Source organism: Theropithecus gelada, chromosome 18 (genome assembly GCF_003255815.1).
Source record: "Theropithecus gelada isolate Dixy chromosome 18, Tgel_1.0, whole genome shotgun sequence".
NCBI lineage: Eukaryota > Metazoa > Chordata > Mammalia > Primates > Cercopithecidae > Theropithecus > Theropithecus gelada.
Genome location: NC_037686.1, coordinates 28592385 through 28620009, shown reverse-complemented (window position 1 = coordinate 28620009; position 27625 = coordinate 28592385). Strand labels below are relative to the sequence as shown.

Here is a 27625-nt window from a genome sequence, read left to right as displayed (position 1 = left end):
ACAGGAAAGTATTTATTGTCCCTGTAGCATGCAAAGTTTAGGAGGAGTATAAAGTATAGCTCATGGATCCCAAATATACCCAAGAAGCTGGACTATGGGCTAGTACCTTAATACATAAGCCATTATTTTGCTATTTTGTTTTAGAATCAAATAAATATTAAAGGGTCAAGCATATTATTTCTGCTGAAACATGGAGTAGTTTAACATAATGGAATTCAAGTCTGCAGAGTACAAACATCAACAGAAAAAAAAAACTCAATTAGTAACTGGGGTTACAGATTCATTCAAGTGTAAAACAAATGGATCTAGTGATAACTACAGACTATGAGGCTTCTCAGCAGTTTCTGTGTATACCTTGATTTTGTGTTTTAAAAAAAAAAACAAACTTTATTCTAAACCACAGATATTCATTGCTTTAAATGTCCCTCAGAAGTTGACAGAGCAGAAGTTGACAGAAAAACTAGGATGAAGGTAGGCTGCATTTTTCTAAGAACTTTGGAAAGAGCAGGAAGTAAGCATAGTCCCCTCCTGAGATTTCAGGAAGGCAGCCTTCAGAGGCAAAACAACAGCCCTGCTCAGGGTCTGGTTTGAATCTGTCCTGAGACCTTGGTGGATCCAGGTCTTATTTCACTCTTAAAATGAAGGGAAATACACTGGAATGGAAGACTCCAGTTCTGGCTGCTATGACTAAACAATCCAACTGTGTGGACATGAGACATGTTTTGTCACTTCCAGAAGTTGTACAATGACTAATCTCATGTGTGTTTTTCCCATAAGGAAAGAGACTACCCTCCTAAACCAGGACAAGCTCAAGGCTGTTGAGGGTGACCTTGGGAGGTCCAGCAATGGGGGCGACTGACACTCTCTCTAATGCATGCCTCAACGCTTCATGCCTCTCCACACCACTGGCAACCTCCAGCCTAGAGATTCGCATCCTTAAGGCATATTCTTTTAAAATGTGAATGGTCAGGCCCTCCTTTCAGAAACTGCATTCAACTGTTCTGGGGTAGAACCTGAACATGGGTTATTTTAGATGCCTGGCAGGGTTGAGACTACCCTGGCCTAAGTTATCAATGTTTCTCACAGTAGCTTGGCATGAACAGCCACGACCCATGTCCCTGCTGCCACCCTTCCTCGCCTCCAATCCTATCCCCACCAGGCCAGCAGGCAGGCAGACAGGCAGCTTTTCAGATGGGCACAACTGAGCCTCACATGCTGACTAATAACTGGACTCTGTGCTGTGGTTTCCCAGGCCCTGCAGGACCTGGTCTGCTCACCGCGCAACCTCATCTCCACCCTGTGCCACCTGTCTCCAGCCACACACTACAGCCTCACCTCCCGAGATGCCTATTAGATACCCAGCTATACCAGGCCCTTTTCTCCCTTTGCCGCTGTACATGGCACGCCCTTGGCCTGGGGAGCTCTTCTCTGACTCTTCTCATCCTTTGGGACTCAACCTAAATGCATGAGGAGGTTTTCTGGATCAGCCCCCTCACACTTTTCTCTTTTCTAAAGAGTTTTTGTTATTTTAATGAATATTTACTTACAGGAATTCATACTCCCTTTGAGAAAGGAAGTATGCTTATACGACTACTGGTAACAGTTAAGTCCCCTTTGACCAGAAATAACCACTGTTATACATTTGGTGGGTAAACTTCTAGATTTAAAAAAAACCATATTATTCTACAATCTTTTTACACAGCAAATGAGTTGACAACTGTGTTGGCACTTCTGGTATTGGTATTGTGCATTTCTTCTACCTGCTGGTGGCATCTACCACATAAATCATCTAAAAGTAGTAGACGTTTTACTGACCTAGCTAGTCCCCAATTGTTCACCACGCTGTACCACAGGGACGCAGTAACGCCTCTTCCTGTCCACATCCTTGTGCACTTCTGGAAGGCCTCCTCAAGGATATATTCTTATATTCCTGTAACCCTCTGCCACATGGCCCTGTTGGCTCGCTTCAAAAGCCCTCTTCCAAAGCTACTCGTATTTACTTGCTATAATATTTGCACTCTGTCTTATGAAACTGTATGTTTTGTAAGGTTCATGTTCACCACTGTATTCTCAGATCCAAGAACATGGGAGGCACAAGGAAATAGAAGTTGGGGTCTGGTGTGGTGGCTCACACCTGTAATCCTAGCACTTTGGGAGGCTGAGGCAAGAGGGTCACATGAGGTCAAGAGTTAAAGACCACCCTGGACAACGTGGTAAAATCCCATCTCTACTAAAAATACAAAAATTAGCTGGATGTGCTCACTTAAACCCAGGAGGCAGAGGTTGCAGTGAGCTGAGATTGTGCCACTGCACTCCAGCCTGGGTTACAGGGGAAGACTGTCTCAAAAAAAAAAAAAACAAACCCCAAAACAAACAAAAACAAAAAAGAAATAGGAGTTAGATGAATACATGAATATGATTTTGTTCCTTTAGTCCCAGAAGACAGTATTTCTGTCTCAACAAAATCAGTAACTATAATATCAAAGGTCATAAAATGTCACTACTGACTAAGGAGTCTTTTAAGGTAAGGCTACTCTGAAATAACACACCTCGTATTGGGGGCTTCTCTTCTGGAGAGCTGGTGGCCTGCTCGTTTACTTATAGACATGAGCTATCGTGGATGTGGACCCAAGTCCATAAATGCAAAGAAAAACAAAGGTACAGTTCAAGGTACTTCATAGTTGTTTTTTCCTGATTTCATGACCAAAATTATTTGACCCTCCATTTGGAAGGCAGTTTTGCAAAGCTCGTTACGGATACAAAAATATACAGAAAAAGAAAAAAATAGCTTCTGAAGTCTGGTAATTCAGTATGTATTTCATACCGGAAGGCCTGCACACATGCATGCAGTCGTGACATGCCTTACCCCACCATCACTGCTCCATCCAAGGATCCCTGGGAGACAAATACCTGCACCCCACAAGCCCTGACCGGCCACTTCCTTATGAGGGCTCATCTCTAGTCAGTTTTTAATCTCATGTTTATAAAACCAGAACCACATGGCTGGGGGGGGGGGGGGGGGGGGAAAAAAACCTCAGGAATGAAATTATTTCTCTGGGGCCATGTGGATACTGCAATTGAGTACTCGTGAAGTGTGATATAATAGTCTCTGGATTCCTCACTGAGCTATCATGTCTTCGAGAAGTATGCTCTCTCGGGACAATCAAAGGCATTTCGGCTACAGAGAATCATCCCAAATGTGCCCAGGCTTTCTTGAGTTCTGCAGGGCACTTCCATTTTTTCTTTGCTTTTTGTTTTGCTTTTTTGTTTCTTGAGACACTCACTCTGTCACCCAGGCTGGAGTGCAGTGCTGCAATCTTGGCTCACTGTGACCTCTGCCTCCCAGGATCAAGCAATCCTCCCACCTCAGCCTCCCAAGTATCTGGGACTACAGGTGCGCACCATCATGCCTGGCTAATTTTTGTTTCTGTTTTTGTTTTGTAGAGAGATGATGTTTTGCCATGTTGCCCATGCTGGTCTTGAACTCCTAGGCTCAAGTGGTTCACCTGCCTTGAACTCTCGAAGTGTTGAGATTACAGGCGTGACCCACCATGCCCGGCCTCTGCAGGGCACTTTCTGAGGGCCAGGAATTGGCTTCCCTATCCTTTGTCTTTCTCTGCCTCCCAAGGATCTCTCTGGGGAAGGCAGGCTTTCCTTGGGATGGCTGTAGTCACTCACTTATTCTATTTACTTAACAACCTCTGTGCCAGGTGTACTTATGCTAAGCAGTTCATATGGTTCCCTCCTTCAGTACTCACAGGAACCTCTGAGGTAGGGACTATGAATATCCCCATCCACAGATGAGGAGCTGAGGCACAGGGAGGTTCAGAAATGTGCCCAGGATCACAGCTAGTAAGCCAGAATTGAACCTAGGAAGTCCAGCTCTAGTGTTCATGCTTCTAACCACTCTACTGTGCTACCTCTGTCTATGATAAATTGTTTGTGGCTGGAAAAAAAATGCCTCTTCTCTTTAAGGACTGGAAGAAGCCATTAATCAATCCTTCCATCTTTAGATTACTTCCTGAACACCATCAGCTCATCTGATGATATTCATGTGCACAGGATGTCCGCTAGTTCTCATCCCTTGTCCTGTCACTGCCCATCTCACCAAAGCCCCATTCCCACTAGGAAACTGATGAAACCATGATATAGGGCACCATGAGACATATTTGGATCACGATTATAGGCTGTGTTAATTCCAATTAGTCTCTGAAACATAAAAATTACCTCATTTAGAAACAACAAATATTTTTTCAACATGAATATGATGCTTCTGTCATCACCATTAGCCCACTAAGTACAAGCTGGGGACAAGCATGACCTTCTCCAGGTCTCTCCAACTGGGCCTTCTTCAATTTCCAAAGCCTATTCCCAGAAGACTCCCTTGCAAAATGATTCACACCAGCATCACCTCTGCCCAGATGGACTTTCTGGCTGTCAAATTTGGCCTCTTCAACCTACATGTTCAGGGTTTCATTTCCCTATTTGTTCAACCTTCATCAATGAAGAGTTACCACCAGGCTGCCTCCACAGGCTCTTATCAAGCAAAAATAATCTCATTTCTCTTTCCATGGCTGGATTTGATCAACCCAGCTTAGTACTCCTTAGATAGCCTCTGCTCCATCTCCAAAGGGATCCCGGGAGTTGCAGAGGGCTATATAGAGAGAGATGCTTATTCTCTGGCTGGACGATGCACACCAATGCCTGTGTGGACTGCCAGCAAAAATCGAGCCTTAGAAAGTGCTGTGAACATTCAAAACACAGATGAGAAGGTGCATATTACAGATGTGGGGTTTGGACAGGTCAAAGGGAAGCTTGGCACTAAAACAAAATTCCCAAAGCAAGTAAAACATTCAACTAGAAACTTGAACATTTCTGTCTGAGGTATGTTCACCTCCATTCCCAAAGTAAACAGCTTGTTTCTTCCAGAGCCCTCATACCACCTAAGTTCACTCTAGCCTGAGAATCAGTCACACTTGATGATAACTGATGTCAAGGTTCATTGACTTGAAATGTGGGTGATGGTCTCAGTTTCTTCATTTCATGAGATGAAAGTTCTGTACATTCTCTTGCAGGTTTTCCCTTCCACTTCTCTGCTCACGCAGTTTATTTTTCCTGGGTTAGGGCCTCTCAACCAGAGCTTCAACCATCCTACAGGTACTGGAGTTCCAGAAGTGCCTATCCAACTGACTATGGGAATTTCCACCTGCCTGACCCATAGATACATCCCAGAGCTTACTGACTGGCCTGGGTTACTGATAGCCGGAGAATCACCTCAAGCCTCTTTGTCTTTGTCACCATGGAATCTAGTCACTGTCCTACAAACCACAGCCTCCTGCATTCTCATCATTTCCCTGTACTTTCCCTTCTCTCTGCCCCAGCTTCAGTCAGGCCCCCTCCACTCCTTCCTGACCAGCAAAAGCCCTGCACCAATCTCCTTGTGCAGCCTGCTCTCCCCCAGTGAGCTCCCCACACTGTGCCCAGAATGCTCCTGCAGAAACACTACACTGATTTTCACTTAATCATTTGAAATTCATCAGCAGCTCCACTTGGCCTTAAGGATAAAATTTTGCCAATTTCTTCAGAACCTAGAAAGATCCTCGGATTCAATTCAGGAAAGTTCAAGCCCACAAGAAATTTGCAATCTGGTCACAGTGAATATTTGAGAAACCAATCCTTCCCCAGATATTGGGAGCATTGCAAAGTAACTTCTTCCTCATGCCCCAGTGCCTCTGCCTTTATTCAGTACAGTTTTTCCCATTTCCAAGCCCTCTTTCCCAGCCTTCCCAGACCTCTTCTCTCCAGGCCACCCTTTGCTACTGAACACTCGGCATGAATCTCTTGGACACTGCTGAATCACTGGCTGTATTCCAATCATACTTTTGTCAGGAGGTCACCACCCTTGTCAGTGAATCCCATTTATAACAAGTCACTTACCATCAGATAAATCTTCCCAAGTAGCTACTTGCCACTCATGGTACCAGTGGTTGCTAATCTGGTTGTTGTGAAATCCTCTAGCATGTTTATGCGGGTGCACAAAATATTTTCTCCAATTCATGTCCATATTCATTTAACAATTATCTTCTTTAACAGAGTAATATCCGTGAATGCTCCAGGGCATGGATTGATGATAATAACAGCACTGGGCAAAGCACATATTTGTGTTAACCCTCCCACCACCGTATTAAGGAGTACAGGCACCATCATCCTGAGTTTACACACAACCACGCCTATGCCCTCCCCCACCTCACCTGCTGCTCCTTCACTGCACACGGCCAGCCTTCCTCCAGGAGCCAGGGCTGAGCAGGTCACCTGAGCTGCAGATTTTGTAGATTAACGTTGTATAACACCTCATCTCATAGTATGTCTTTTGTTTGCAAATAGATTGCTCATTGCCAACTGCTTCCAAGAAAGAGATAGGGCTGCTCTACTATTCTGCTATTCTACTGTAGACCCAGGATGAATTCTCTAATCCTGGCAATGAAGTTTTGTGGACAAAGCATTGGAAACTGTGCTGCCCTAAAACTTAGGCATGTAAACACACCTCCTTCCTGTCAAAACATGGGAAGATGAGCTCACCCCCCAGCACAATTCCATAATTAGGCTCCCCGATTTGCCCACTACTTCCTGTGGTTGGTGGAGAGATGCCAAAACTCTTCTTCACTCCTGCAGGAAAACAGAAAACAACATCCCTCCAACTGCCTCCCTCCAGCTCTCACCCCAGAGGCATAGCCCCAAGCCTTGGCTACCCGCATCCTACCACCTGCTAGGCCACTAATTGGTATGCATCAGCTATGAGCCCTCAAAAAGTGAGGATGGCTCAGTCTCTGCTCCTCCACAGCCTCCCGATAATTGATAGTTAACTGTGGCTCCCTTTTAAGTATGAGTTCCGTTCTCTATATCTTCCCTTACTCCATCGCCAAGGTAGTGGTTACTCATGACTAACTGGAAAGCCTAGTTCCAGTGTTGCAGCTATTGCTCTGTACATTTTCAGAAGTCCCCTCTATAAAATGTCTTCAGTGTCCATTCACGAGAAAAGCAAATCAGTAAGTATGATTTCGGGATCAAAATCAAACAGTGACTAAAAAACAATACAGCTCGCTAACATTACCAAGTTCCAATAAAACAATTGCCAAGTGATTTTTCGCTTTCTCAACAAATCTAACTCGTCCTCAAAAGATAAAACATTCTCATTACTGAACACATTCTATAGACTCAGAAAGTAGTTTCAGGTATGTTAGGTTTTGAGTGCAGGCTATGGAACCTGACTGCCTGGGTCCCAACCCAGCAGAGCCTCTGTAATCTGAGGACAAGCTCCTTAATCTGTGTCTCGGTTTCCTCACCTGTAAAATGGGGACGATACTCCTACCTTGTTCATGGAATTTACAACACATGTAAAATTGTTTAGTCCAATAGCCAGCACAAACTTAATCCTCCATAAATGCTGACGTTAGAGTAGGTAGTTAGGCAGATATGAGTAGGGAAGGAGAGTGTCCCCCCACTCCAGGAATGTCAGGTGACCATCAACTGATGGTCTGGCAGTTGTTAAACTGTCTCTTTAAAATAATAATTGGTCACAGCTGGTGCCAGGGAAAGGCAGTCTCCTAAGAGACAGAAAGTCAGTGATCAGTAGCTTCCTGTTAAGATCTCAGGAGTTGGGTGATTGGGCTCAAGCACATGCACTAAGAGGCAAAATGGCAGAGTTTAACTGGTATATGACCTTCCTCTAGGACCTCTAGGAACACTGGAAAATAAGGGGAAAACACCTCAAGTGAGCATGCACACAGTTTCAGTAAACACAGTGCACATGCAGCCCCTCCCAAGTGCCAGCAGGACACTGCGCATGCAGACAGCCCACCCCAAGGGCAGAATCAGGGGAGAAGAGACACAAACCCTGGAACCACGTCAATGCATAAAACCCCAAGTCAAAGGCCAAAGAGTGCACCTGGAACTCTTAAGGCGCCTGCTTGGCCCTCTTCCAAGTGTATTTTACTTTCCTTTGTTCCTGTTCTAAAACTTTTTAATAAACTCTCACTCCTGCTCAAAAACGTGTCTTGGTCTCTCACTCTGTCTTTTGCCCCTCAGACAAATTCTTTCTTTCGAGGAGGCAAAAATTGAGTTGATGCAGACCGGTACAGATTCGCCACTGCTAACACTGGCTCCATCCCTACCTCTTCCATTGCTTACCTCCTAGGCACTGAAGGAAGAAAGCATAGCATTTTCCCAGGACAATGCAGAGGCTACAGTTAAAAAGAGGACACACATTGCTGAGCAAGCATGATGCCTAAAAGCCACATGGGACAGGACTCACAAACTGGACACCATAACAAATATATTTAGTGCAGATGATGAGAGGTACCAGAAATTCAGCTAAAAGACATTTGAGAGACAGAAAAAATGGTCAAAATATTAATTCTAAAATGCATAAAGAATACTTATATTCTACTTTTGAATCTGAAGGTTTCCATATTAAAAATAAAGACTGGTTGTAGGTCAATTAAAATAGGCAAACCAGGAGACAAATGAGCAAAGAATATTTACAGGCAACACTAAGAAAATGAAATGTTAATAGCTAATGAAGCAATTAAAGTTGTACAGCCTCAGTAGTAACAAAAAATGCAAATTACAATGCTGAGGCACATTTCACTTTTCAGTACTATAAAAATTCTGAAAATCTCCTCACATTAAGTGATAGTGTGGGAAAATGGCGAGTCATATGCTGATGGATAGTAAACCCCGTACAGCCTTTGTGGAGAGCAATAAGGCAATATCAATATTTAAAATGTAAATGTCCATAGTCTAGAATTCTACTTCTAAGAATCTAAGAATGCTAATGCTAACATATATACACAAACATGTGTGTGTGCACCAGTGTGTATGTTCATTACAGCAAGTTTGGTATGAGGGAAAAAATGGAACCAAGCCACAGCAAAATGAATGACAGCATCATGGCATTATGGTATATCTATATATTGGAACATTAGGCAATAATTTTTAAATGTACCATTAAGCAATAATTTTTAATGTACTGACATGAAAAATATAGATCCAATAATAAATAGTGAATGCAATTAGTGCATTTACTAATTGCTTACTGATTGCCAAGTACTCAGCATATATTTATTTTCACAGAACAACAGAAATAAGGGCTATTTAGGAGAATGGTGAGGACATGGACTCTGGAGCTAGACCGCCTGAACTCTAGAACTCGCTCCACCATATATTAGCTGTGGGACCTTGGGCATGGTACTTCAACTCCCCGTGCCTCAGCTTCCCCTCCTGTCACACAGCAATAACAGTACTTATATCGTGATGTAAGAGCAAAAATGGAGTTTATACACTTGAAGTGCTTCATGTAATGCCTGGCAAATGATTAAGTGCTCCATAAAGGCTACCTGTTGTTGTAGCTGTTATTGTCATATTCATCTTTGCACTATATGGTATAACTCTCTTCATTTTACATCACATAGGTGGCATCACATCTTTAAATCCTATCATTTTTATTTAAAAATATAAAGAGGCCGGGCGTGGTGGCTCACGCCTGCAATCCCAGCACTTTGGGAGGCTGAGGTGGGCGGGTCACGAGGTCAAGAGATGGAGACCATTCTGGCTAACACGGTGAAATCCCGTGTCTACTAAAAATACAAAAAATTAGCCGGGCATGGTGGCGGGCGCCTGTAGTCCCAGCTACTCAGGAGGCTGAGGCAGGAGAATGGCGTGAACCCGGGAGGTGGAGCTGGCAGAGAGCCGAGATCGCGCCACTGCCCTCTAACCTGGACCTGGATGACGGAGCAAGACTCCGCCTCAAAATAAATAAATAAATAAATACATTAAAAATAAATAAATAAATAAATAAATAAAAACATAAAGAGTTGCTATTTATTCAGTGACTACTATGAGCCAATGGCCATATATAAATTGACACACAGCTATTTTGGGAGAGCCGGGTTCTGAACTTGCCCCCCCATGCTTCAATACCTCCATCCTATGCCCAAGACCACAGCGATTCTAAACACCCCTCTGGTGAGGATTTGTGAAGACTGAGTGCTCCCCACTTCTTAGGAGCAGTGGTGTGCTCTCTGCCAGGTGCAGGCTGAGCTTCCAGTGCTGGTCTCTGCACCCTGCCCCACACCAAACCCCCGCCAGACTTCTCCCTGCAGCTCAAGTGGGCTCTCCACTGCCGCATCAGTACTCCTGGCCTGCAGCCCACCTGAGCATGGTCTCTCCTGCTCCTGGAACCAGCTGAGGCCAGGCCACATCTTCTCTCTGCTGCTCAAGGGTCAAGTATGTCTGTAGGTCAGACTGCTGTGCTCCTGACTACAAGCTCAAGGCTTGGTCACAACTCCTGACTCCTACAAGACCCATTTATATATCCTTATCACTTTGCATTTATTAGAATGAGGACTTCTGTGCAACATACATTAGTCAATTTTTCTGTAACCCTAGTTTAACTTACATGGAAAAAAATTAGCAATTCTTATATATAACTTTTTCCTTCTTGACCATCAGTTGAAAATATTGGCAGCCAAGAGGAGAGTTGCCCACTGCTGCTTCTCAGTGCTGATTCCTCAGCTCCACCTGAACATCTCTAGTGAGACCGTGCTGGGTTCCTCTTCCTCTGAACAGTGAAGCCTGGCTATAGACTGTCACACCTCTCTTATATAATCATTGTTCTCTCTTGCCAAGTTGTTTTATGCTAGTGTCACATTCCATTATGTCAATTTTTTGGAGTGATGGATGTGAGTGAAACCAATTAGAATTGGATATGTTGGCATTTCAGTTACTGAGAGTAACATGAGATTCAGTCAAGCTTTGGTCCCCTAAAAGTGTTCAAGCATATTTCCTGAGAATTTGAAATGCAAAACTTTGCTAAATGGACTTAAAATAAAAAAAAAGACTCTGCTGTAAACCATGTAGTAGCCCAGAGTAACCACTCAGCTGTGAAAGACAATTCCTATCTCCTTTGAGAAATACTGTTTCCATGACATGTGTTGGTAAAATACCAATGGATTTTCTTTAAGCTAGAAATATATTCTATAGATCTGTGTTTTAGCTGATTATATTCTCTGAAAAAGAGTGAACTTTGACCCATGCACACGAACATTTAAGGTAGGTGCAGAGTTCCAAATGCTTCTAAGAAAACTGCCCTTTCCAGTGGCCCAAACACTATCTCAGCATCATGTGGATTATATAACCAATGATTCGCCTTCCCCTAAGGCAGAATTTCCCAGATTCAACACTACTGACATTTTAAAACAGATAATTATTTGTTTGGCAGGGGGCTATCCTGCACTTAGTAGAACAGCATTCCTGGACTCGATCCACTAGATGCCAGTAGTACCACCCCGTCCCAGCTATAACAACCAAAAATGTGTTTAGATGTCTCCTAGGTGGCAAAATCATCCCTGGTCAAGAACCACTGCCCGAAGGGATCACTGGGACCAGTCCCGGCCTGCACAGTCCAACCTTCCCTGGACTTATCACACAGTCCCCTCCTCTCCACATGTCCCCTCAACCTGGCTTATCTCCTGCCCTTCTCCAACGCCTCAATCTTCGGCCTCTGTGCTCTGGGAACTCATGATCAGCCATCAGCAAAGTCCCATATAGTCTCAATCTCTTCATAGAATTTTCCTTTGACTTCCTTGCTCTAACAGCAAATCTAAGAATACTGTTCCCCATAGCCCTCACACATAACACGGTGGATTTTTCTCTCATACGCCACATATTCCCCTTTGCCAATTAAAGGTCATTTTCCCCCAACCTCCCTCTAGAAACCCAGACCCCTGGGACAGAGGTTGGCAAACTACAGCCTGTGGGCTACATCTGGCCTACCACCTGTTTTTATATGGCCTGTGAGCTAAGAGTGGTTTTCACATATTTAATGGTTGAAAAAAAAATCAAAAGAATCATATTTCATGACATGTAAAATTCAAATCTCAGTGTCCATAAATAAAATGTCACTGGAATGCAGCCATGCTCATGCTGGTACCAGTGGCTGATGGCTGTTGACATGCTACAAAGGCAGAATTCAGTTGAGTAGTTGCAACAGAGACCGTCTGGTACTCCAAGTTTAACATATTACTTGGCCCTTGACAGAGAAAGTTTGCAGACCCTGCTGCTGAGGCATGTGGCACTAGTCTGGACCCTCCACTCCCTAACCAGTTGTCAATATCCACTATCTGCCAGGTCACTCTTCCATGTGTATTAAAATATACACATGACTGAAAGCTGCATGGCACAACTGTTAACATTAGTGACTAAATGAAGTTCAAAATTACTTCTATAGTTCGGAATGTTGTGTGGAAATCAGCAGGATGAAACTGAAAGTTCACATGTTAAGTCCCATGCAGTGTTTGATATCAGAAAGACTGACACAGAGAGCAGGAAGCAGCCCTGTTTTTGTCAACAGAGGAAGAACCAGGATAAACAGAAGAGTTCAAGGGCAGATGGGGTGCCTCAGGAAAGAGAGCACCCATGCCTGGAAGTGTACCCCATCTCTTGGGAACATGACAGAAAGGGCTCCTGCTTTGGGCTAAATTTTAAGAACTTTCTAGTATTAAGACTTTTTTCCCCTTCCAATGAAATTTGTAAATTTTAAGTGCAAAGATGAAACTCATTATGACACACACAGTCCCATAAAGATGCTTTTAGTTGGCCAGTGACCAATACACTTGTACCTTATTGGGCAAATGCTCAGTGTGGAGTTCGATTTCTTAAGAAACCAAACCAAACAAAGCTGAGTTCAGGCTCTTATTAGTCTTCATTAGAATTAAAGCACATAGCTAGCTTAAGTCTACAGGGAGACTAAGCATTTCTCCTTTTCAAGTCTTTGAATTTTTGTATTGACCTCAAACAAAAAAAATACCTACAAGGTATGTAAATCAAATTGTCTGTCTAATCATCTCGCTTGAGGAATATGTTTAGGAGTGGTTGGCTAGGATGTGGTTGCCTGGGAAAGAGTCTGCATACTTTGGACATTGAGAGCCCAGGGCCCAACCCTTGGTCATAGCCCTTAGTCCTGTGATTTGGAATAGGCACTTAGCCCCATCTGTTTTCTCATTTGTACAATGAGAATAATAAAACCTGTCCTGTCTGAATCTTATAGAGGATGATCGTGAGAGTTAAATTCAAATGATACAAAAGGGCCATCTGAGTGGAGACTGCCCTATATTTTTTTAGAGCAACATGAACCCCTTTCTAAAACATATTTCTCCCTTCTTTACAAAAGTTGGCGTCACTTGGGTCACTGAGTTATAAAATCTAGCCCCAAATCCTTCATATGTGGCATCTGCAGGCATGTTGCTACAAGCTAGCATTAGGTGCAGTCAGGGCGTTTGCAGAGATGAAGAGCAATGTGCATCTATGTACATGAGGCAGCTTCTGTGTCTTTCAAAGTATGCAGGGGACAGAACATAACGAGCCACTTGACTCTGAGGTAGTTTTGAGGCACAGATGTTGAGCAGGTGACTAAGCTATGCAGGAAGAAATCATTTCCCATTCTGCATTTCACCACCCCTTCCCACTATCTCACTCCTGGCTCATCAAAATCATGCCATCACTTTGGGGCCACAGGCAAAACCCCTCCAACAGGCTTCATAAAAGAAGTCACTTCATAATCATCAATCTAGATAGACAAAACGTCACCTGTCCTTACCAGCTACAAAGTATATTTTGCTCGAATGCCACTAAATTAATGCTGAAGTAATAATTCCAGTAAAATGAAATTCCAAAAAGAATGAAGGAAACAGTATTCAGAGTGGCATCTCTGGCCTCCTGTTTCAGATCCTACCGAGCCCAGCACTTCAAGACTGTGAACCGCACCCAGGATGGTCCACTTCCATATCATCATCCTTACCAGCCTATTGCAAAGCATTGTTGTCTGAACTCACAACACAGGAATCCTCAAAAAGTGTAATGGCAAGAAACAGACAAGGAACAAACATGACTGAGCAGGAGAACACCAAGTACTACTGACAAGGTCCACCTAGCTCCTGCCCTCAGCATCTTGGGTGGTTTTATAAATAGGCTTTTTTTCAGATGATTGTGTACAATTTCCTCAACTCTCTTCATGTTAACTTCTCAAGCCAGCCAGAAGAGAGCTTCAAGGGCTTTTTCTTTGAGAACTGGCTGAGTTTCTTTAAGATTCTAGATCACAAGATGCAATGCTCATGGTAAAGATTGTTGTTCCTTAATATGTTTAAAAGTTTAGGTCTTCTTTTCACTAAAATAGAGCTTGTTTTACACAGACTCTCAAACATAAAAGCCTGTAGAGAGAGGGCATCTGGGGTTACGAGGTAGAAGAGGGGTGTCAACATGGACCATGGTTGCACATCTATCTCAGACCAATGCCTTCCTCCTCCTCTTGGGATAACAGGCATCTGAAGGCATGGCCTGGGTCCTGCTCAAATGATTCCATGGGTATCAAATTGTTTGGGGCACCTCTTGGTGCTGGTGGGGTATTCCCTTAGAGATGGAGAGGAGGGATATATCTTGATCACTCTTTCTTAAGGTCATCTAACTTATTCTGAGCGATTTTCTTCTTCATAATGTAGCCTGGTGACCTAAATTTGACTCCGAGGAGGATCTCTACGGCGGGGGAGGATGATCCAGCCAAGTGATACGAGCACTTTCTGCTTCCAGACTATCGGCAGCAGGATGGGAATGTGTCAGTCAGCCCCTGTGGATTTGGCTGGCAGGGACTGGACCCTGAAGTCCCTCATCCCAGTGACCTCAGAGCATTCATTTGGGAAGATACAACTGGATCCAGACGCTGGAGCAGGCAGGCCAGCCTTTTGTTGTACATCTATACTATAGAGCCACTCTGGGTCTGGCAGATTTTGTCAAATTTTATACTTTAAATACATGTAATACCTCACAGGATTGCCAATCGTTCCATTTTCTTCTATCTTACCGTTCTCATTCTTCCTCTCAGCCCAAAGGTGAGGCGCATAGGGACAGAGATCATACCTTTCTATTTATATATCTTCATGGCTTCGAGTAGTCCTGGCCTCTAACGTACACTCAATAAAAATGTTTCAGACTAAATGATGAAATTAGTATGTACTGAAATATACAGAGACGGCTATTTGGAAACTCCTATGGGTTTTTTGCTGTTTAACTAAAACCAACCCAGAGATATCCCTGTAATGTCAGGAGTATTGCGAGACTCTTCCAAACTCACATTGCTACAGTGGCATACCATTTATTTCTAGGCCAAAGTTTTGTGTTTGAAGTCTTTTCCATTTGACAAAACACAGCTTTTTTGAACAGATATTAACTGAGATAGTAAATAATACTTTTTAAAAACAGCTGAAAAACAGTTCCTGGGATTAATAAGATCAAGTCTGTGAAAGTCGCCAGGGGCCACCCTGTGTGGGAAATCCCCTGAGATGTTTGGCTGGTGGTTTAATGGTTGAGAAGAGGTAGACAGCGATCCTGGGGTCGGGGTTGGTGGGGGACAAACTGGCCAGCGGGGAAGGGAGAGTGGCAGGCACCTGTGGGCTCTCTTTTGGATGGCATCCTTGCACCCCTCTCCACTGCCAAGTTAATGCTTACTTTTCACGCAGATCTCGCACTTGGCTGGGCTTGAAGCTGGGAGCTGACTGGGAGCAGGGACTGGTGGGGGCCGACAGGGTGCTCTTGATGCTCTGCACTGAGTGCCTGCGGCTCCTTCTGCGGTCCAGGCCCCGGTGCTCGCCCCCGCCACTGGAACACACGCTGGCCCTCCTCCGGTCCCGGCACCCACTGGGGGGTGGCTCCGCGGTCTCATCGCCATCCTCGTGCCTGAGTGCCACCTGGAAAAGCAGAGCATGCCCAGTGCAAGGTCAGGCTTGGCATCCTTTCACAGACCTCGGGTGTGACTCCTTTTCAGGATTGCCCTAATAGGGATTTTTAACTCTGCCTTCCCAAACTGTACACCTCAGCTTCCCTGCCAGGTCTTCACAACCACACGTGTCCAAGCCAAACTGGACTTGCCTGGAAGGCACTGGAAGATGCCTGCCATTGTGGGTTCTTCCCATCACAGACATGAAAGGGGCAGCCAATATGACCAGTGAGTCTGAGAAATATTTTTGTAATCGGATGGGCTCTAACTAACTCTGTACCCCAGCATTTCCATTTCCCGGGCCTTCATCTCTCCTTGCCCACGCTTGTCTCTTTTCTGCTCCATGAGCCTGAATGCCTCCTGAAGCCTAGTGGTGGTCAGTTCCCAATCAGTCTTGAGCTCGCTTTCCCAAAGAGGGTGCTCAGAAGTAGCCAGAGCCACAAGATCCAGGTGAATGGGAACTGGCCTCACCCATAAATCTTTCTAAGAGGACTAGTGCAAGATCAGGTACTGTTTAATTTCAAAATCTTGGCTGACAGCTGCTATACTATCAGGCTATCTCAGTATCCTGGGTCAGGATTTGGGGTGGAGCCTGTAGTTTTACCAGAAGCTTGCACACACAAGTCACAAAGACACACAACAGAAAAAGACGACTCCTAGAATAAAGATTTGTTTTGAAGTTTCCTAAGAGTTATGCATATTTGTGCAGAAAAATAACTGTCTTGCACTTTGCCACTCCGGCTTACATAGGGGAAACGTGAGCCAACTGGCTCATGGTACTCTTTCTTACCCTTTGCCTTTCTCCAAGGGATATTTTTAGCTCTGTGTCTACGTGGTGCCCTCTGCAGAAGATCAGCTTTTCCATCTCTTAATCTCACTCTGTCCTGGATCTTACTCCATGGCTTTCTCACCTCACATTAAAACTGTCCTTCTGAATAACTCTCCTCCACCTCTTGTCTAGCATGCAGCTCTGCTCCTTATCCGTGATCACTCTTCCTAGCCACGGACTCTATCTCTGGCCTCTAATTTTCATGCCTATGCCTATATTCTCTAAAACCGGACGGTAGAAACAGTACAAGTTTTGGTGTCAACTAGACCTTGGTGTGCATTCTGGCTGTGCCACTAATGAACCAGGTATGCCCTGTCATAAATTACTTGCACCCTCTCTGGCTCACCAAATGAAGGTAATAGAATTGCCCTTGCAGGTTTGTGATGAGAATCACTTACGTAAAGGTAACTTGTGTAAAGCATCTAGGGTAGGGCCTTCTCTGTGGTACGCAATGAATATGACTGCCTTCCCCTACCCATGCTCTCACAGGAAGTGACCCAATATGCCCATAAATTCCCTAATCACACAGAACTGGTGGGTTGGGCCACCTCACAGCCCAGATGGGCCAGGCTCAACTCAGTCCAGCAATCTCTCTGACTTGGCAACCATGGAATCACACAGTTCCAAGTCCCCAAGTATGCAAGTTCTCCAGCCTTGTGGGTGTTCTTAGTCACATTTCACAACCCAGTCCTTCCATGTGAGAGAATGGAGAATATAAAGACTCAGATAGCTAACCATAGTATATGGCTTTAACATCACCTATCTGCAGAAAACCTGGCTATTGCAAAATCAGTTGCCCTCATGTGAGCTTGGCTGAGGCAAGGCCAGGTTAGCCACTGTCATCTCAGTTCACAGGGACATATCAGCACCTGAGATACACAAACTGTTTACCAGGAGTGTATCCACCCTTATCTGCCCTACCCTGTTTCCACCAGCTCAAGCTTTCACAAAATCTCTTCTGTCTACATGCCAGATAGATCTTATAACAAACTCTTATACGTGAAGATAATTTAACAAACTTTTGACTGTTTTATTCCCCTAGAATTCACTGAACATAATTTTGGGAGGTTTGAGGCAAGAATTGATAAAAGTTAATCTAAAGCTCTATCTTTACAAAATCTCATTGGGAATTCTGTTTCCTAGGAGTCTCCTTCTGCACTGTAACCGCAAGAACTAAAAAGAAATTAAGCGTTTAGTTAAGCACGCATGTCATCTCAACTTTAAAACTTTAAATGACATTCTGTGTGGAAAAGTTTGAGAACAACCACATACCTAACAAAGGACAGCATTTTTAAGTGTTTCTAGCCAATGTTTTTTTCATTTCTATATATAAAAATTCTAGACCATTTGAACTTATTCTGACCTGATGTGTTGATTCTGCTTCTTATTAAGCACACATTTGGAATGATAAGATTAGGGGCTAAAGTAGAGTTCAGATATTTCTAATTCCTTGTCTAACCTCAGAGATCCAAGGATCAAGTAACGTTCTACTCACAAGTCCTTTCAGAGAGGCACACAGTGTGCATGAAGTGAAATCCACTTTAACTGCCCTTTGTCAACGAAGGTAGAGATCACCAGAAAGTTTGAAGGACAAGAAAAATCTGGAAAAATTATCAAAGCAACACCATAACATGGAATGCAGTTAGGGCTATCTGAAGTTCAGATAACTGACAAAACACCAAGCTACTTAAAACAAGAAGAGTGCATGGAGGGAGCAAATGGGCCACAGAATCTTGGTAGACCCAAGGGTAGCCCTCATGCTTGGCAGTCATGGACAACGTAACAAGAAATTGGAGGCTGCTGTTCACTCATGGTTTTGTTTTTATAATAAGAATTCTAGAATCACCAACGCCCAGTGATGACAGGAAGAGAGACTCTGTTTACACATGCAAGGCTACGGTGGCATTTCCAAATGCTTTCGGTTCTAGTGAGTACTACTGCTTAGAGTCACGAACACTGGGAGCTAGAAAACACCTAGAGAGTACGGCTTTTAACCCAAGGCTTATTCAGGATCTGTGGTAAGAGTCAGACCTAATCAAATACAGTGCAATGAGTAACCTCCGTGGGAACACAAAGTAAGATAGAGCCAGTCCTGAAAGACCTCTAATGCTGTCCCAAGTGATGGAGTGATTCATTTGTTGGACCTCTCATCAAATACCTCTAACTCTTTTAATTAAATGTAGAATGCTGTTTGTAAACTAAAAACTTGGGCAAGGAGCAAGTAGGGTCCAGAATCCAGCCCTGACAGCTTACACATCCCCAAGTAACCAAGAAAGCAGTTAGGGGCAACTTAAGGTGACATCTATAACCACTTCTACCAGTCTTTGAGGCCACTGAATGATCTGAACATTCTTAAGAAATGTTTCCTTTTTATTTATTGTAGTAAAAACATTCAACATGAGATCTATTCTTTTATCAGATTCTAAGTGTACGATACAATATTGTTAACTAGAGGGATGATGTGTTATAACACATTTCTACAACTTATTCATCTTGCATTACTAAAACTTTACGCTTGCTGATAGGCAACTCTCCTTCACTCCCTCTCCTTAGCCCCTGATGATGGCCATCTTACTCTCTGCTTCTGTGAGTCTACTTTAGATACCTCATATAAGTGAAAACATGCAGTATTTGTCCTTCTGTGACTGGCCCATTTCACTTAGCAAAATGTCCTCCAAGTTCATCCAAGTTGTAGGAAATGTCAAGATTTCATTCTTAAGACTGAATAATATTCCATTGCATGTATATACCACATTTTCTTTATTGATTCATCCATCATTAGACATTTCAGTTGGTTCCACACCTTGGCTATTGTGACTAGTGCTGCAACAAACATGGGAGTACCAATATCTCTCCAAAATCCTGATTTCAATTCTTTTTGATGAATATCCAGAAGCGGGATTGCTGGATCATATGGTAGTTTCGTTTTTAATGCTTGAACCGTTTTTTTTTTAAACTTTGTACTGTGGAAATTCTCAAACATACACAAAATATAGAGAAGAATACAGACTGTGATGTGCTCATCCCCCATGAAAGTTCAACAATGTGGCCTGCTTTGGCCAATGGAACATCAACAAACATGATGCACACAGAAGCTTGAAAAGTGTTTATGCATTGGGATTTGTCTTTTTGAAATGCTGCTATCATGGGAAGAAATGTAGGCTAGGCTGTTGAAGACACACGACCCAGCCAATAGCCAGTACCAAATGCCAGGCCGAGTAGATAAACTAAGGCCATCTTAGACCACTCAGCTCACTCAAACCACTAGACAACTGCAACTGAATGAAAACTTCCCAGTTGAATAAGGCTCAAATTCCTAACCCACAGAATCATGAGCAGGGATTGTTGTTTTACACCACTAAGTTCTGGGGTGTTCTGTTATGTAGCAAGAGACAACTGATACATACTCTCAATCACCTCTGACAAGGAAGAATCTTCAGAGACTGGACCTATTAATTTCTCTGAACAGTAATAGTTATTTCTTGTTCTCTCCAGTCTTCAGCCTTAAGATGCTTGACCCCTTACAGGGACACATTTTCAGAACCCAAAGTTAGAACACATAATCTGACAAAATATTTTCTTTTTCATTTTGTCCATTTATGTATGTGAAAAATCATATGAAGCTATACAAATTCAAATGAATTTAATTAAACATGGATCAAATCACCTTTCTGAAATGGAGTTCAGTTACATGAAATTGGGCCTGGTTCCAGCAAGTCCAAGACATAATAGCCACCAGATGTCCTTCTCTATTAGGAAGAATTCTATAAGCCTAACCAAACTCTCTGCAATTGCTTGAGAACATTCAGTCTTCTGTGAAAAAAAAAATATTGGTTCTGCTTGTAGGCTTTGTTGCTGCCCTTGCATATAGTGATGTTGGTTGTCTTTTGGCAGTGAATATATTTTTAGATGCATTAACTTTCAGAAAAAAATAAAAATCCCAACTCTGCCAGCTATCTAAAGGGTTCAGTTGTCACAGCTTGAGTTATTATGCAGGGCATCTGCCCCTTAAAGTGACTGCTTCCAACTGAATAGCATCCTTCCTTCATTCAACTCAGCACCTGATAGACACTATCATGAAATGTGTGACATTTGAAGGAGACCTTCATTCAAGCACCTACTGAACTTCTACTGTGGGCAGCTGTGCTGCTGGGCCTTGGGGCTAGACAGAGGTATGAGACATATGGCTTAGAGTAGCTCAAAGGGAAACAGGTTGCACATCCTGAGGAGTGTTAAATTAGAGGTGTGGACACAAGGCAGCACCCTCTCATCAGTTATGAATGGCAGTAGGGGCACAAGCAGCAGGAGTCCCTTTCATCTTGCCAAGGAGCCTTAGGGAAAGAGATGACATCTGAAGTGACTGCAGCAGGAGGAGTAGGAGTTTGATAACTTGAGAATAGGAAGGAAAAACACTCCAGACAAAGAAATGGAAAGGATAAAGGAAAGTTCCCCAAAGAACCTGACTTTCATGTTCAAAAACAGGAGAAGTTGAGTGTGGTTGAAACTTCAGACACATCTTGGGAATGGTGGAGACGAGGCCACAGAGGCATGAAGGCCTCGGAGTATGGAGGGCCCTTGTACCAACTCAAGGAATTTTGGTTTCATCTTGCTGGTCATGAAAAGCTCAGTCATTCATTCATTCGTTTTCTTAAAGGGGAGAACAGCATAATGAGATTTGACTTTCAGGAGGATCACCTTGCTTGCAGCTGGTGGGAGTTTGGAACAGGGAGATGGCCCTCATGGGATCTCAATGTCCCCAGGCTCTGAACACGTTGCTGTCCAGGCCCCACCCCGGCAGTCACCCAGCCTCCTTTCAGCCCCTGACACCTGCCATGCTTGACCTCCTCCAATGCTCTCCCTCATTCACTGTCTTTCGTCAGGCCATCATCTCAGACAGGCCTTCCTCCCTTGCTGCTGCCTCACTTTCTGGCCCCCACCTCATACCATCTCTTTTCTTCATAGACATGTTTGCAATCTCAGATCCTCTGCTTATGAACGTTCTTGATCACTGTCTGCACCTCATTAGAGTATGTGTCCCCTCAGGGCAGTGGTCTTGTCTGATGTGCTGGGTCACCAGGGCTAGAATAGTGCCTGGCACACAGCAGGTACTCAATGAACTTTTGTTGAATAAACAAAGTAATAGACAAGCAAATGAATAGGAAGATCGTGCAATACTTCAGGCAAGAAACGACGAGGGCCAGAGCTAAGGAAATGATCACAGGAATGGAGAAAAAGCACAGTTTTCAGCAATCAAACTCCTAAATATGGGGACACAGCAAAGAGAAAGGAGTCCAGTATAGCTCTGGGCTTGTAACTTGGGAAACACCACTGGTTGCAGAGGTGGAGACATGAAGAGTCCGTTCAGAATTTTTGTTTTTGTTGTGGAAGGAAAATAAAGGGTTCATTTGGGGCTGGTTGCATTTCATGTGTGGTTTTCAGGTGGTCATGTCAGATCTAGTCAGAGCTTCCTTGGCACATTCTAAGTCCTCTGCACCATCCTCTGCTAGGGGAATCGGCTACCTACTTACCTTAGACTAAAGGATGGAGGTTCTTTGGGGGCAGGTACAGATCTTTTATCTCTGTATTTAGACCCCTAGCAGAATATGTCACATTAGTGGTCTCCAAGCACATGAATGAAATACAAGATGGCAAGCAGGCATAGAAAAAGGAAGGTAGAGAGGCAACCAGCCATGGGCCCCAGAAGAAAGCATGGAGTCAAGATAGTGATGAGCCCCCAAGGCTGCTGACTTCACTGGGATGAATATAGGAAGACAACACAGACAGACAGGAGGTCTGATAAGGACACGTCAACACTGAAAGGGAGGTGTGAGAAACAGAGGATCCAGGGAGGACACTAAGGAGGAGCAATCAGAGAGACACCCCGGAGACATCTGGACACACAGCAACAAGGCACAACGTGCAGGAGTGGTCAGGAATTCCTTTATGATGCTAGTGTAACAGTGATGCTCAAACTGACAAACACAGCATACAACAAAGGAAGAGGAAGGGGAGGTGGCAGGGATGGGGTGCAGAGGAGCTAGCTGCTACACACCGATCTTACTTATGAATACTAATGCAAACATTTTCAATAAATTAATACCAACCAGAATTCTAACAGCACCTTTTTAAAAAGAACACATCACTGGCCAGGAGCGGTGGCTCACGCCTGTAATCCCAGCACTTTGGGAGTGAGGTAGGCAGATCACCTGAGGTTGGGAGTTCCAGACCAGCCTGACCAACATGGAGAAACCCTGTCTCTACTAAAAATACAAAATTAGCCGGGCGTGGTAGCGCATGCCTGTAATCCCAGCTACTCGGGAGGCTAAGGCAAGAGAATCGCTTGAACCCGGGAAGCGCAGGTTGCAGTGAGCCAAGATCGTGCCATTGTACTCCAGCCTGGGCAACAGTGAAACTCTGTCTCAAAAAATAAAATAAAATAAAATAAAAAATTAAATCATTACCAAATGGATTGTATTACAGTAACGCAATGATGGTTAAAAGGTGAAAAGAAATCAATTACTCAACTGAAAAATCCAAAAAAACAACAAGGTAAACTCAAAGAAAATAAAAGGAATTTATAAAGATAACAGCAAAACATTGGGTTACAAAACAGAAAAGCAGTGCAATTCATATAAAAATTAGAATTATTGCTTGAAAAAAATCAACAAAATAGACAAACCATTAGTTAATCTGGAGGGGAAAAGAAGGAGAAGTCACAAACACACAAAGTAAGAATAACGAAAGGAAGATTACTAAAATAGAAGAAATTTAAAATATTCATAACAGACTAATAAAAATTCCTTTACTAAGGAATTTTAAAATCCAGATGAAATGGATAATTTCCTAGAAAATGTAATTTAGCAGAATTGATCCTGTAACAATAGGAAGTTTAAACAGACCAGTTTCCGCAGAAAAAAATAAAGTTACCAAAAATCTTCCCTCACTGTCCTCACCACACACACATATATATTTAACATCACAGGCCCACGTAATTTCCCAAGAGAATTCTAATAAGCCATGAAAGACCAGAATATGAAATGTCACTTAAACATTTCCAGGGCTTAGAGAAAGAAGAAAAACTTCTAAATATTTTGATGAAGCATGAATAAAACTGATACCTAAACATCTTTACTGCAAGCGCGCGTACGCGCGCGCGCGCACACACACACACACACAAAGGGAAGTACAAGAACTCTCGCAGTAGCATTGTTTGTCAAGGCAACAAAAATATAAACCGTCTAACATCTGTTCAGAGCAGAGCAGATAAATAAATTGTGATACATTCATCAGCAGCGAAAATGAACAAACTGTTACCCACATATCAACACGGAACATGTCTCAAAACTGTTGAGCAAAAGGGCATATTCTAGAAAGAGTCAAAAGATACGATTCTGTTTACAAAAAGTTTGAAAACAGACAAAATTCAATAATACATTGTTTAGGGGCAGACTGAGAAGAAGGAGCTAAAGCATCTGGCTGATGATGCTTTCACTCATCTTACAAGAAAGATGTTTCTGGGGAAAGAACACAAGCATGTGAGGACCTGCCTCACCTACCATAAATATGCGAATTAACAAACTACCTAACAAATAGACTAAAGATAATTGCTGAGAGTGCTTATTTCTGGAATACCCTTAGCAGGATGTCCCTGGCTATGGATTACTTACAGTAAGTAAACCCAGAATTATGGATTTGTGAGCCATGACTCTCTGGGACATGAAGTAGAGATGTTTCCTAACTAAATGCTCCTTGCTGGGTGCGATGACCTTGTGAACCTCACTTAGAGACTTTGTCTGTTGTTCCGGGTCAGAAAGCACATGTCTGAATCATGAAGAAAGGACCTGGGGAGTCACAAGGGATGTACCAGACCTCTCTCTGATCCATCTGCACCTCTATTGGCTGTATTCTTGAAATTATTAGTACAGCCAGATAACTGGGAAAGATCTCTGATTGTCCAATTCTGATTTAGTAAAATGATGCTTTGTTAGCTCACAGAATAAGTGGTTTTCAGATTAAATTATTTTTAAGGAAAGCAAGAGAATACTGGGGGTAAGAACAGTAGGATGACAATAAAGGGGCTGTCAGGACACTTCTGAGTTGTAATGTTTTAGTTCTTAAAGCTAGTACATGGTATTTGTTTTACTGCTCTTTAAATGACACAAATATGCTTCATTTGTGAATGATATACACTTGATGCTCAAATATTAAGCACATGTAATTCAACAAAAGAAAGAGGGTGAACATAGGATAATTTCTTAAAAGTTTCACATGAAGGGAAAGAAGGTGATGAAGAGGTGGCTAAGAGGTGGGCAGGCTGGAGAGAAAATGTGTCCTGAAGCAGAGGATAGTTTTTAGATTCCTAGAGTTGGTATCAAGGTTACTCTTCAATACTCTCTCCCAGTTGGTTCACTGATGGGCAATTCATCTGCATCATGCTGGCTTCTGAATATACAGTGACCCTATGGAATCCAAATCTATGGTCATCTGAGCCCCTGGTTGAACAGAATCTAACAGATGGAAGGTTCTGATCGTGGTGGTGAGGGGGCTAAGGGAAGGAAATATCTGTGCTGTCAAAAGTCTACCTTCTACCTTTATTTAAGCCAACTCTCTTGAGCTCTCTTCCTCTTCCATCTTTAGTATTCTTACCTTATTCTCCATCCTATATCTTAGGAGCCATGAGAACATACTCCTTCATCACCTGCTGGCCTCCCAGGTCCTCAGGTCAGTAACAATGAAAAACTGAGGGAGTGAGGCAGCGCTGGAAGAGAAGATGCCCAGAGCAGGGCACAAAGAGCTGGCCAGCGGGTGGCTGTGGGCAGCTTCAGGTGCTGCCAGCAAATATGTTGGGCCCAGTTTCCTCTCTACCAAGATCATATAAAGATAATTCTGTTCTATTCCTCAACTTGTCACTTACTATGACAGTAACTTATAGGAAATAGTGAGTTATACATCAGTCTCCCCATTTCTATCTAGTGAAGACCATAAGAAAACAGAAAATATCTTCCATAGAGCTCTAGCTGTGCAGAAAAATTTATGAATGAATATCTTCCTCATAACAGCATTTGTAATTGTGAAAACCTTGAAAATAAGTAAATCTGAAAAAATAGGGACTAGTTATATATATTAAGGTATACACACAGATAGAATATCGTACTCCTAAAATATTAAATTCTTAAACATGTAATGTCAAGGGAAAATGTTTCCAACATGTTTGCTAATAAGATTCAATACGCAACACTGTACATAGACTACATCCCTCATCATGAACACACACCCACATATACAAAAAAGACTAGAAGAATAGACCAAAATGTTAAAAATGGTTAGTAATAAAATCATGGGGGATTTTTTTTTCTCTTACGCTTTTTCGTATACCAAAAATGCTTTCTGTTATTCCAAATTTTCATCAATGAGTACATATTATAAGTGGAAAAAGGAAATATTTTAAAAATGTATTACTATTAATAAGACTAATCAGTTAGGTCAGAAGTGGAAAAATACAACCCATAGAATGGGAGAAAATATTTTCAAATTATGTATCTGATAAGCATCTAGTATCCAGAATATAGAAATAATTCCTAAAACTCAACAATAAAAAAATCAAAGCTGGGCGCGGTGGCTCACGCCTTTAATCCCAACACTTTGGGAGGCCAAGGCAGGTGGATCACCTGAGGTCGGGAGTTCGATACCAGCCTGACCAACATGGAGAAACCCCATCTCTACTAAAAATGCAAAATTAGCTGGGCGTGGTGGTGCATGCCTGCAATCCCAGCTACCCAGGAGGCTGAGGCAGGGGAATTGCTTGAACCTGGAAGGCGCAGGTTGCAGTGAGCCGAGATTGCACCATCACACTCCAGTCTCAGCAACAAGAGAAAAACTCCGTCTCAAAAAAAAAAAAAAAAAAAAAAAAAAATCAATTAAAAAAACAGCCAATATGCACTTAGAAAGAGGCTAAACATCATCAGTCTTAAGGGAAATGCAAGTCAAAACCATAGTAAGATACCACTTCACACCTACAAGCTGGTTATAATAAAAATGGTGGACAATAATAAGTGTTGACAAAGGTGTGGAGTAATTGGAATCCTTATACAGTGCTGGTAGGAGTGTAAAATGGGATAGCCACTTTAGAAACCAATCCAGCAATTCCTCAATCAGTTAGAGATAGTTACCATATGACCAGCAATTTCACTTCTAGGTATAAACCCAAGAGAACTGAAAACGTATGTACATAAACTTCAATTCAAAACAAATGTTCAGAACAGCATTATTCATAATAGCCAAAAGGTAGAAATAACTCAAGTATTCACTAACTGATAAATGGATAAACAAAATATGGTATATCCATATAATAGAATACTGTCAGCACAACTAGGAACAAAGTAGTGATTCTGCCAACGTCGGTGAACCTTGAAAACACGCTAAGTGAAAGCTGGCCACAAAGACCACATTTTGTATGGATCCATTTTTATGAAACATCCAAAACAGGTAAATCCAGAGAGAGAGAAAGTAGATTACTGGTTTGGGGCCATGGGGGACAGGGAAGAATGTGAAGTGTCTGCTAATGGGTGTGGGGGTTTCTTTTGGAGTGACAAAAGCAGTCTGAAATATGATAGTGGTGATGACTGTACACCATCTTGTGTATATGCTAAACACATATACACTACGTGTGAATATGCTAAAAACTATTAAATTGTACACTTTAAAATGGAGAATTTTGTGGAATGTGAAGGATGGCTGGAGGGCAAAAAAAAAAAAAACTAAAAAACCGAGGTTGGGCACAGTGGCTCATGCCTGTAATCCCAGCACTTTGGGAAGCCAAGGCAAGTAGATCACTTGAGGTCAGTAGTTCAAGACCAATCTGGCCAATATGGTGAAACCTTGTCTCTACTAAAATATAAAAATTAGCCGGGCATGATGGTGGATGCTGCCCAGCTACTCAGAAGGCTGAGGCAGGAGAATCACTTGAACCCAGG

At 42.8% G+C, this 27625-nt stretch overlaps 1 protein-coding gene across 3 annotated transcripts in view; it reads right to left on the bottom strand.

The window, feature by feature from the left end:
* Window positions 1–27625, bottom strand: part of FHOD3 (formin homology 2 domain containing 3) — a 487786-nt gene that overhangs the window by 139500 nt on the left and 320661 nt on the right. For all 3 annotated transcript variants that reach the window (XM_025365274.1, XM_025365275.1, XM_025365277.1), the window contains exon 10: window positions 15556–15794. In XM_025365274.1, coding sequence (XP_025221059.1) covers window positions 15556–15794 — 239 coding nt within the window. The remainder of the gene's footprint in view (window positions 1–15555; window positions 15795–27625) is intronic.